General features: G+C 38.8%; 1 protein-coding gene across 1 annotated transcript; it reads left to right on the plus strand.

Moving 5' to 3' along the window:
- Positions 1–2021: 2021 nt before the first annotated feature.
- On the plus strand, positions 2022–10123 carry LOC103696157 (Mitochondrial substrate carrier family protein). The gene is made up of 7 exons (XM_008777695.5): positions 2022–2851; positions 5652–5737; positions 5831–6038; positions 6940–7069; positions 8644–8828; positions 8953–9084; positions 9673–10123. The coding sequence occupies exons 1-7, from the start codon at positions 2687–2689 to the stop codon at positions 9778–9780; spliced, it is 1014 nt and encodes a 337-aa protein (XP_008775917.2). The 5' UTR covers positions 2022–2686; the 3' UTR covers positions 9781–10123.
- The last annotated feature ends 2286 nt before the right edge of the window (positions 10124–12409 follow it).

Genomic DNA, 12409 nt, shown 5'->3' on the forward strand with positions numbered 1-12409 from the left:
TATAATTGCAAACACCAAATGGCCAACAAAGTGGTAAGGCTGTGACCAGCCCAACAAGATTGCATTTGTTCCGTACTATATATAACGGCATCACAATTCCAGTTTTGGAGGACAGCTCATGATATCTGGTAATTTCTTGCTTGCCTATATATAACAAGCCTTGATTTCTGTGTCCTTGGAATTTGAAGTGCTTGGCATTTTGAGTGGCATTCTATATATTTATTAAAGAGGGGGAAAGGAAATATTTATATGCATGGACAGCTATTTTTTAGCACAATTATTGGCAGTGAAGAATATTTACAGCTTGATTAGATATATAAAAAATGTTGGATAGAGGAAGTGATGCTTCAAAATCTGCTACATTAGCAGGGACTCAATAAATTTATTGATCGACTAACTTATATGGGATAGAGAAATATAAATATTGTTTGGCAATATTTAAAGAGGTGCCTAATGCCTTGAAAACAAATGAAACCCCCTACATTTTAAAGGGTAATAAATGAAATTGTTCATGAATTTCATTCCATTAGGAACTAAATACATCAAACCAAAAAAAAGTTCTATCTTATTAACCAGCGTAAATAAAAAGAGAAAAAAATCTAGTAAAATGCACATTTTACTAACTAATAGGATGAATATGGCCAGTTAGAATTCTTTTATACTTTTGAATCTTGATATAGTCCTTTCATCGCAAAATTTAGGTAAGAGGAAGATATGATTGTTCGTTTTCTTGTCTTACCATTATCTAAGAATTGCATTCCAAACCCTAAATTGATAGATGAGGTCGATCAACCAATCAATATTTCCGATATTTTTTTTAAACACTGTTTATTGATCATAAACATTGATTTACCAATTCTGAAATCATATAATAAATTGCTTGTCCAACTACATCTATCTATAAATTAATTATCCCTCTCGATCATACTATTTATAAAGCTCATGTAGTTTGCACAATTTTTTATGCCTTTCGATCTTTTTTTCTTTAGTTAAAAACAAAAATAAAAATTCAATAGAGAGAAGCAATTTTATATTTTTTTCTCTTCTCATTCAATTCGAATCTTCTATTTTTTTTTGCTTATCTAAAATTAATTTGGATGGTAGACTTTTTTTTTTTTTTTTTTTATGAAAGCGAGCAGCAGGGCTTGAATCCCTGGGCAACAAAGCTTTTTGGGAAAGACAACTCGGTCTTAAAAAAGTTTAAAAAACGTGATTTCCGAAACATACTAAGTTCCATCGCCTGTGGAATTCGGTGTGGAGTTTTCTACTCCTACGGGATCTGCTGTTACTACTCGAACAGAAAAAGAAACCGTTCGGTGCCCCAGGATCGTCCATCATAGTTACTAGTTCCGATGAGCGGCTGTGATGAACTAAATAGTTCGATGGTAAACAGGAGATCCACCTCTCAAAAACCTCGGCGTTATCTCCTTTGATGGAATATACCCTTCGATTCCGCCGAAACATACGCGATTTCCGAGACCTATTCCCACGGCTGGCCCCCAGATTTTTCCTTAGCCCCGCATATGAACGAGCCCATAGAAACAATTATGCGGCACTGGATCTACCGTCAGAGTCACCGAAGTAAGCCCATCTGACCGATTTTATTTCGCGTCACATCTCAGGAACGGTGACATTCTTTCTTGACGCTTTACCTGACGAACGAGATGTACTAGACGGCCAACACGTACAGCCGAGCATGGTACCGCATATAAATTTCTATACGCGCTTCCGAGATATCGGGTGTATTACGTTCTGGGTTTTTTTGTTTATGGAAAAGAAAAAGCGAGAGATGTTTACTCCAACGCGCGCATAATGATGGTAATGCGGGGTTCTCTTCCGCCGTCCAACGCCCGCCCAGGGCGTAACGCGATAAACTAGCGGACGAGATGATTTAAGATCGGCCATGCGGACGGCGATCCGTTAGTCGTATATATTTACGCATGCGTTCTTCCGTAAGTTAATATTTTCCCTCGAAGAAAAGACGGTGCCCTACTTATACGAACTATTTGAACGCGTGTATAGGACTTGCAGGGTCCCACGAAACAGGGACAGGGCTGCCTGTTTCTTCGTATTCCGGCCCCTCTTCCCCTCGCGTTCCTCTCCGTTTCCTCGTGAGAGAAACAAAGGGAGCGGAGAGGAGAAGAGAGAAAAGAGCAAGAAGACTCGGGGAAGAAGCCATCAGAGCGAGAGAGGAGATCGAGCGAGAGATAGAGAGGAAGAAAGAGGAAAGAGATCTCGTTAGGGTTTCCATCGGTCGCTTGGTTTGCTTTTGTTGATCCCGTTCTCCGAGGATTGTTCTCTTTTTTGAAAAATCTCCGATGGGAATAGGCGAAATCGTTCTTGATCCATGGGGTTGATGCGTCTTCTTTAGGATTTTCGGTGTCTTGTCGTCATTTCTGGCTATTGATCCTCGTCTCTTGTTGATGTGTCTTTTCCCTCCCGCGGCCGATTCGAATGCGAAGGAACCCCACCAGTTTCTTGGCATTCGACCGCTCCCTGTCCTCTTCTTTCAGCGGAAAGGCTTCTCCTTTTGCCTCTCCAGGGATCGATGGGATAAGGAGTTCGCCATATTGCAGGCGGGATAATTAGTGGGGAGAGGATTTATCTGGAAAGCTCTAGATTTGCTTCGTTGTTCTCTTTGTTGGGTTTCTTTAGGGTTTGATTGGGGTTGTTGGTGGGTTGAGAAATGGGTTCTTCCCAGGGGTCGACGCTGACTTCGGCGGCCGACGTGGATGTCCGCCTGGTGGATATTTTGCCGGTGTATGTCAAGGAGTTGATCGCCGGAGGAGCTGCGGGGGGTTTCTCAAAGACCGCCGTGGCACCATTGGAGCGCGTTAAAATTCTCTTGCAGGTTTGTCCACTGCTTCTTTATGGCTTTACCTATTTCCTATGTCAAAACGGAAATTTGTCCGCCTGTATTTGCCTGTTCTTGATTATCAAATTGTTTTTAGTTATATTTGTTTTTCTTTTAGAAATTTCTATGTCTCTGTTATATTTGTTGAGTTCAAAATTCTACTTTTATGTTAATCAAAGTTTTTTTTTTGAAGGAAAACTAGAATATTGCCGATTGTCGTAGAACAATTCATTAAGGTCGATCAATGGATAATATCTTCTTGAGATGACATGGTCTAACTAGCATTGTTGATATTGAACATTGCAAGCTACTTTACTTATCGATGTATTCCATTTTAGATTTTAATCTATTTCATTGTTCCTGATTTCTTTCTTTCTTTTTCTTTTTTTAGTCCAAGACCAAGAAGTTGAAATTTTGTATATTTTGAAATGTCTTAAAGCATCATTTGTGTAAGGTAAGGCAGTGATACATATTTTTTAGTATATGAGAAAATAATATGGTGTTGGTTGAGGACATTATGAAGGTATGTGAAGCTGGAATTGTGGAGGAAATCTTTCAGATGCGTGAAAAAAATGGAATGTGTGTATTGCCTGGATACAATTAACATAGAATTTAAATGATGGCATCAATTAGCTGTGTTAAACATTCCAGAATTATGATTATTCCGATGTGGGCATGGATAATCAACTATAACAAGTACAAGATGACTAACAAAAGCATGCTCTTGACCCCATGTTTATTGATAGATAAGCCATCACACCAGAAATTTCTTCTCAAATTCATCAGGTTATTTAAACAGATGGATGCATGAAAGACACTTATGCTAATGTTTAGAAAATGTTTAAAAAGGAAAAGGTGTATGATGAGACAGTTGAACGCTTAGGGAAGTAAAGTGTACGGCGTACGCATTTATTTTCTTTTATGGCTTTAAATTCCAAGAAGCAACAAGGAAAAGGCTTGTGCAATACATAGGTGGGCAAGAAAGCTGAAGAGGATGAAGAATGGTGGCTATGACAATGTGGCTTGGGGATTTTGAAGTAGGGAAGTTCTCCTGTTGAAAAACCCCACAATTCTAATTTTCAGAAATTTTATGTTTAAAGCTACGGAGTGGTCTTTCTCTCTCATCCGTGCTTAGTAATATAGAGACATGTTAAGATAAGCTAGGCAGAGGATGAATTATGTTGGAACATGATTATGAAATTCGATAAGGAGCACGCATTCTACAAACAAAATCTATCAACTTCTAGTGATTTGCATCTAACGACTATTTTATCATACTTCAATTTAGAATTTGGGTCAGAAAACAAATCCATACATAGATATGTACCAAAAAGGATCCATCTCCTCCCTGTTATTGATAGGGAAAGTAATCACAATCTACTGTATATGCATCTCTTGCAAGGTGAACAGCTTTAGTAAGCCTGTTCGTATGATATGTCTCATGTCATGAAGTCCCACCCTTAGCCTCAAAGTGCCTTTGTAGACCATATTTTAAAGCAAGCACGGGACACCAACAAGACACAATAAGCCTTTTTAGACAATGCTTGTTGGGGCAAAAGATGTCCACGGTGAACGCAAAAAAAAATCTCTAACCGGGTGGAACATAGATGACCAATCCTAAATCCTAATATGACCAAATTGAGCTAGATATATCCTTATGATTGTGCTTCTCCTGATCTGACCCTGCTTATTCCTTTTTATGCTCGGGTTAGTAATTATGAAGTTTCTTTGGGTTCAGGTTGGGTTGTTTGGGTTAGGCTAGGATAGAGTTGGGTAATTAAGAAACAAGCTGGATGTAGGTTAGCCTTTGACTGAATGCAACTTGCTCAAATTGCCATGTATGATAATGGTTGCTGTTCTAGGTTTGGTTGACAGGCTTGGCGGCCCCAGCAATACCTAGTAGAAGGCTGGAGTTGGGGTTCACTAAAAAAAAGGCAAAATGTTTCATGAGTTCTTAGTTGGCTCAAGTTGTTGATGTTTGGTGGTTGGCCCATGGTTTGAAGTTGGATGGTGTTTCTAGATTGGATATGTATGCAATTAACCTTCCCATGTTTGGCCGGCTATAAGAATGCCCCTCCCTCCTCCTTTCTGCTTCTCTTTTACTGTGCATCCTAATGAACACTTGCCTACTGTTATAGCTACAAAACCTAATGCATTAGTATTGATCCAACCAAAATATCTAAGCCAATGTCCTAATCCTTCTCTTCTCTAGAAGGGTAAGGGTGTGCCTGACCCACATGCACATATATGTATGTATGTGTATGCGTCTGCATATATGTTACCTGCATCAGGCAAATTCTTCAGCACTCTTGTCAAAAATAAGGCTTCTAAGGCCATGCTATGTGAGAAAGATCATTAAGTGTGCTATTGATGTATGTTTTAGTTTCACTGTATTTTTGATAACTTCTACTGGTCTATATTTTGAATTTTTATGTTGAGATAATTTGAGCATGTACTGGACTTCCTTTGTAAAGCCCATGACTCTTACATCATGTACACTTTGCTAGCATTGTTTCTTTTGTATGAGCATGTGAACAGTGAATTTGCATTTTCTCCTAAATTTATGTTTATTAATTTCACATACATCATTTAAAATTTATGTTATCGCTCATTGCTTCTTTGAATGTGTAAAAAGATGCGCGATCAATATTTTTGATGTTTTCTAAAGTTTTTCTAAATTTTCCAAAAACACTTGTCAGGAAAATTCGCTTGTTATTTGTTGCATGTTAAATGGTGTTTATGGCCATCGTATTTATGTCTAACACAAGGTCACCATTTCCCTTTTTTATTTTAATAGACGAGAACTGAAGAATTCAAATCTCTTGGAATCTTCCAATCTCTGAGGAAGCTGAAGCAACATGATGGTATTTTAGGATTCTATAAGTAAGTTACAGGCTTATGGAGTTATGTACACAAAATATAAGCAATCTCTCATTATGCTTCAACTTATTTTTTGTTTTCTTTTTCATCTTTCAGAGGCAATGGTGCTAGTGTGCTTAGAATTGTTCCATATGCAGCATTACACTTTATGACATATGAGCAGTATCGATGTTGGATAGTGAATAATTATCCCTCTTTGGGTACTGGACCTCTTATAGATCTGTTAGCTGGCTCTGCTGCTGGTGGAACTGCTGTTTTGTGCACCTATCCCTTAGACTTGGCTCGGACTAGACTTGCTTACCAGGTAGTTCAGTGTTATTTTGTCAAACACCTACTGCTTTTTTCAGATGATCTTACTTTTTGTAATGTCCGCTTGTTACTAGTGGTATGTTATAGTAATAGACTTCAATTTTCAAGAAAAGTTGTTCTGTACTGCAAAAAATTTGAAAATTTGGCACGCAGAAGTTCAAATATAATTGTTAAGAATTGATGGCGAATCAACCAATTTCAGACATGAAGTTCTGTTTGGTTGTTAGAACAAGGTCGCTTACACACTGGAGAGGATCAATGGTCTCATTCCATGCTAATCTTTTAAACCCCTAGTGATGGTCAATACCTTGTTTCTCACTATTTTGTTACATAGAATAGCCATATACAGCATAGTGTACAGTGTACACCTATTGTTTGCACGAATGCAGTTGTTTATATTTATCCAATCTATGCTATATCACAATGCCAATGCTGGAATCAAGCTCAAAAAGTGCTAGTCCAAGATCTGAAGCCTTTAACTCTTAACATACACAACCCTTTTTCCATCCTTTTTTTTTTAAATATGGTGTGTTGCGTAGCCATTCGGGCTCTTGACCTGAAGCCAGATCAAGCAAGGACCTTTTCACATGCTTTGATAGTATAAAATTCTTGCATGTGGCACACTCTAGTGGACAGAAAAGGCTACTGTCTACTGGCCTTTTGTAGGAATAGATTTTCTGATGTGGGTTGCATGTGTCTAATGCCAATATCAATTAAATTAATTATTAGATCTGTTTCATCAAGTTCCATTGTTTTGGGTGGGTATGTGGGTTTAAAGCTCAGTATAACCTTGCAGCTCCTTGTACTATTGGCACTTCTTATCATGTCTCCTTTGTTCATGTTTATGGCAATCATTTGCTTGCATACTGATGTTCTTAATTCACTTTCTTTACAAGGTAACAAGCACGGAACAACTCGGTAATCGTTTGAGAAGTTTTAATGCTCGGCCTGCTTATAGTGGAATAACGGATGTTTTAAAGAATGTTTATATGGAAGGTGGAATACGTTCTCTATATCGTGGAGTAGGTATGGTTTCCCGTCCTTTGTCAAGCATTAATTTTTAAACCCACCTTGAAGTTTTGCATGTACATGAGAAGCTTTAGATTTTTAAAGATGTTTATACTGATACATTTTATGCGGGTCTTGGTGTAATGGTAAGGTTGCTTCATTGTGACTTGGGTGTCACAAGTTCGAAACATGAAAACATCTTCTTTGTATGTGGGGTTAAGGCCATATACATCTGACTCTTCCCAAATTCTATAGTGGTGGGAGCCTTGTGCCCTAGGATGTTCTTTTTATATTTTTACATTTTAGCTAATAATTTGAATCAGCATATTTAGACATATTACACCAATTTAAATTTGTCAAAACTCATCTTTCAACTGAGTGCTTCTGCATTAGGATGTGATGCCATAAACTTTAGTTTCGAAAGGCTCGAGAATCATTTGAACTGTTCATCACAGGGATAAACAATGCCAGTTCATCATGATTTGCTCCATCTGCTTATTTTGTCAGGTGAGGATTTATACTGGCCATGCCACACCATGTACAGGCTAAAAATGCATGCCCATCATGATCCAAACATTTTATTACATAGTAAACTGTTTGTGGTCACTTGAAATTTGTTTAAATCTTAATTCATCTATGGTATCTCTATACCTATTAAATGAATTGGAAAGAGAAAGCTCTACCCTCTCCAAAATTCAGAAAAAAATCTAAAAACTTATAGAAAAGTAGAGCATGCCATATCATGAATTTCAAACCAATTGGGTTCTTCTTCCATGATCTCACCATGAAAAAAATATCTTTTCTAGAATTCTACCCAAATAAAACTTTTCTGATTTACCTTCTTAAATCAGAAATTTCACTTATTTAAAACTCTTTTTGACTATAACTAAGCTGCTATAATTAAAGAGATTCATAGATTATAGATATTATTTTTAAAATAAAAATTCTTATCCTTGCACTTACAGAATGCTAGTATCCAGACTTAAGTGTAAGCCTCCATCGATGAAGCCTATGCATATATAAACTAAAGCTTGCATTCTGATGATGTGGATTCTTTTTCTTCCTGTGGAAATATAGTTTGCAAAGCTGATGTTCTAGGCTGGCACTTGGAGATGTCACCAATTTGAGTTAAATTGTTTGAAAATTGGAGTGTTGACTGAAGAATTCATTATGGAAAGAGAAATGATTTGAAGAAACTTGCTTTTATAGACATTGCTGTATATTGGGAAGAAGGATGGAAATGAAGGATTTGAAGAAACTTGCTTGGACGAATCCAATAAGGCATGTTAATTTTGGATATCGCATCAGAGTTTGGGATACTTTGCTTTTTGTAAGCAGTAGTCATGATCTTGGAAGGAGGGGTATTACATTCTTGCTTGCGATCTGCGAACTCTTTACTCATACATCTCAAGTTCTTTAGATGCACAGTCTAACTCATTCCTTGTTTCTGATCTTTCCTTAAATTACGGTGTCCCTAGATTTTGCTTTGATAGAAGATTTGGCCTCTGATAAGAATGACTTACGAGGTTCATCCAGTCGCCTGGTTTTTTATAATTAAAGATTGTTGAAATAAGATCGTTATATTCATGCAGGGCCAACACTTATTGGCATCCTTCCCTATGCTGGTCTGAAATTTTACATTTATGAAGAGCTCAAAACCCATGTACCTGATGAATATAAGAAATCTGTCATACTGCGTCTCTCTTGTGGAGCTTTAGCTGGTCTGTTTGGTCAGACTCTTACATACCCACTAGATGTGGTCCGGAGACAGATGCAGGTATTTCACCACTTGCTGCACCCCTGTACCTCTTTTGCTTTTTTTTTAACTAGGTAATTTGGTGATTGCTTTGAGACCAGTCAGGCAGCATGAAGTCCTTAATTTTCTTGGTTCATGTTTTTAGGTCCAAAATCAGCAATCAGTGAATCAACTTGGTGCTCCTCGCATCACGGGGACGCTGCAAGGGCTTTCTACCATCGTCCGCACCCAGGGATGGAGGCAACTGTTTGCTGGTCTGAGCCTCAACTATGTCAAGGTAATGAAATTTATCTACTGCATGCACCTGCTTGCAAAGGTAAATTCATGCACACAAATAACAAAAGCGAGCCGTTTGAATGATTGAATGTTGTGATGCAAAATCTACCTTTGCTGGTGCATTAAAACACTCCAAGGAATTTAAAGTTGCATTCTATCTCTGATCATGCTGAACTTCGTTTTCTGATATGTTTTTATACTAGGTCTGAATAATGATATTTGTGGTTGTCTTTAGAATACTACGTTAGTGAATTCTTTGCACTAATGATAAGGTTTCCTATTTTACCTGGATCCTTATGATAGTAATTTGTGGAGCTGGGATTTTCACTTCGAACATGGCACCAGCACCACTCACCATTCCCTCTGAACTGTCATCGCTCGAAACATATTTGCTGGTGTTGTTATCCCATTCCAAACCATGTCAATTTTTTTGTGTTACAATAACGGTGACCATGTGTTATAGTTCATACGTATTTAGCTTATAAGTTTTGTATTTTGTATCTGAAATATTATTAATGTAATGAGTTCTGGTACCCCTTTTTCACCAGCATGCAATATATCATGTTCACAAAATCATGGAATTATGCAGGTTGTTCCTTCGGTGGCCATTGGTTTCACGGCGTACGACATGATGAAGACCGTGCTGCGAGTCCCCCCACGGGAGAAGACTGCTGCTTCATCTCCTGCTGCTGCATGATGATACAATATTCCAGAGTGAAGTTGATTTACCAATGGGTGTGGAAGCAACTTGGCTACAGTGTAACGCTATCATTTGACTTTGGATAGATTGGGGTACTTGCTCGAAGCATTATACATTCAGTTTCCAGCATCTGCCAGTATATGGAATTCCTGCAGCTCCTCATTAATTTGGTGAATCATCTTCCTTGATTGTTTTTTAAAAAAACTAGTTAATTGGAAGGACAGGAGGACTAGTCGCTGCCTTGCTACTCAATGTTCTTGAAAGCTGAGAGGCATTATTATTATTTTTAATTTTCCTATCTTGTGAGACTCGAAAAAGAAATAAAACAAATCATTGATCACTTTGTTTCTTTCTGACCGATAAAATATCAATGAACATATGGCTCTGGCACATATAGGAGCAAGTTTGGGTTTTCTATCGTGGTGGTAGGTTGGTGACAGTTGTTGACTCTTCTGTGATGGAATTCCCTCCCCGACCTTCATAACGCGTATAGCAGCGTTACCATGGAAGGAGAAAGTTTGGGTGTTTCTATTTTGTTAGTTGAATGGTGATAGTAATGGACTTAAATGTGGTAGAAATCTTTCGCACGGAGATGGTGGCCTTTCAGATTAAATATGTGTTCAGGGAGGCCAATAGGCCGTGGATTAGGTGGCAACTTGTTACTTCGGAGGCATTCTGTGGGCTGGAGAGAAGAATGTATCTACTTTTTCGCTGGGGGCCGTCTCCTGCATGGCTTGCTTGCATTCTCCGCATTAAACCTGGCAGGTCGGTATTGACCAACTACGAGCCTGTTACTCCCATCGAGCCCATCTGCCAAGGACTTTACCTTCCCGTGCTCTCCTACCGCCTACATTCTCCTACAAAAGTAGCGGAATACATCACCAATTTGTCACACCCATAATATGGGGGAGAGAGAGAGAGAGAAGGAATAAGAACCACTTTTGCTACTCATCTTCCATGCAATGGTTGTGGAGTTTGGGCTGCGCGGATTACAAAAAGGTAGCAGTGAGAAAGTGAATGAAACAGTAGAAGGCACATATGTTCCGGACAGAATATGGGCAAAGAAAATATATAAGAGAGCATGCATGGACAATATACCTTGCGAACCATACGAAAAAGGCCTTCCACTTGCCGCAGTCACCCATGTGTACCATGCTGAGCAGTAGAAGTAGCCAAGCACTCTTGTGCTTGTCCTTGGCATCCCTCATCATGGTGTTATGATGGGAGAGAGGTTGAAGGGTAACAACTAAAAAAATGACTTGTATGTTTATAAATTTCTGTACTCAGGAAACGTGAGCACCAGAGATGTCTTTTCGTGAGTATTTAATGAGTACAAGTTAGTTCATATCTTTACAAGATATAGTTTGTTATTTCATGATTATCGGGTGACCATCTGCTTTTGTGGTTGCAACAACTTTACTCTCTTTTGAACTCAAGTGATTTGCAGCCATCTCTTTACTGGCTAAAATTGTTTCTTCACTAGCCAGAGTTTCAGCTTTGTTGGAAACGAGGTTGCCTTGATTTAAACTCATCACACGCCTTGCCACTCTTTGGATAGATTGATGTTTACAGAAATCTCTCCTTATCACTCCGTATAGCGTGGCTAGCAAACTGATGTTGCTGAGTTTGTGATATTGTTTCGCTAATACCCTCTCTCAAGTTGTGTCGGGGTGTGAGACACAACTTGCTGCATAGATGGCGAAGGGTTGCTTTGGAGAGCGGTTTTGGTGAAGATATCGGCAAATTGTTCCGTAGAGGCAACATGGCGATTGACAAGTTGACCAAGAGCAACCTGTTCCTGAACAAAGTGATAATCTAGCTCAATGTGTTTGCTTCTAGCATGAAAAACTGGATTGACTATCATGTAGAGAGCACTCAGGTTGTCACAAAAAAGAATTGGTGGAGTACGTTGAGGCACACACAAGTCGCGCAGGATGAAAGTGAGCCATATAAGTTCTGCAGTGGTATGAGCCATGGATCTATATTCTGCTTCGGTGTTGGATCGTGACACAGTATTCTACTTCTTGGCACACCAGGAGATGAGATTATGATCAAGAAAGGTACAATACCCAGTGGTGGACCACCTAGTGATAGGACAACCTGCCCAATCTGCATCAGAGAAGGCAAAAAGATCAAGTGTAGAGTGTGGGTGAAAATTTAAACCGAGATCTAATGTTCCTTTCACATATCGCAAAATACGTCGGACCATTTTTAAGTGAGAGTAACAAGGAGCATGCATAAATTGTGACACAAAATTAATACTAAACGCTAAATCTGGTCGAGTGAGTATGAGATATTGAAGAGATCCAACTAAGCCACGAAAGAAGCTTGGGTCTTCAAGTGGAGTGCCATCCTTGAGACCATTGGTTTTGGTCTCCATTGGGGTTCCCATGGGTTTATAATCCAGCATTCCTGCTTTGTCTAGAATTGTGAGGGCATAGTGAGTTTGTGATAGGTGAAGACCTTCTGAAGTAGGAGTGGCCTCCATTCCAAGAAAGTGGTAAAGTGTGCCGAGATCTTTCATGGCAAATTCTTGATTAAGAACTACAATGAATTGGGTCAGCAAATCGGAACTGGAACCTGTAACTAACATATCATCAATATAGAGAAGTAGAATTAATGTCCC

Source organism: Phoenix dactylifera, chromosome 1, assembly GCF_051530095.1.
Source record: "Phoenix dactylifera cultivar Ajwa chromosome 1, Ajwa_hap1_PhDact_Kaust_v1.1, whole genome shotgun sequence".
NCBI lineage: Eukaryota > Viridiplantae > Streptophyta > Magnoliopsida > Arecales > Arecaceae > Phoenix > Phoenix dactylifera.

Bases quoted from the DNA above. Each gene is read 5' to 3' on its own strand.
- LOC103696157 (XM_008777695.5), top strand. From the start codon at position 2,687: ATGGGTTCTTCCCAGGGGTCGACGCTGACTTCGGCGGCCGACGTGGAT. The intron at 2,852-5,651 runs GTTTGTCCACTG...TTATTTTAATAG, and splicing joins GCGTTAAAATTCTCTTGCAG to ACGAGAACTGAAGAATTCAA. The intron at 9,085-9,672 runs GTAATGAAATTT...GGAATTATGCAG, and splicing joins TGAGCCTCAACTATGTCAAG to GTTGTTCCTTCGGTGGCCAT.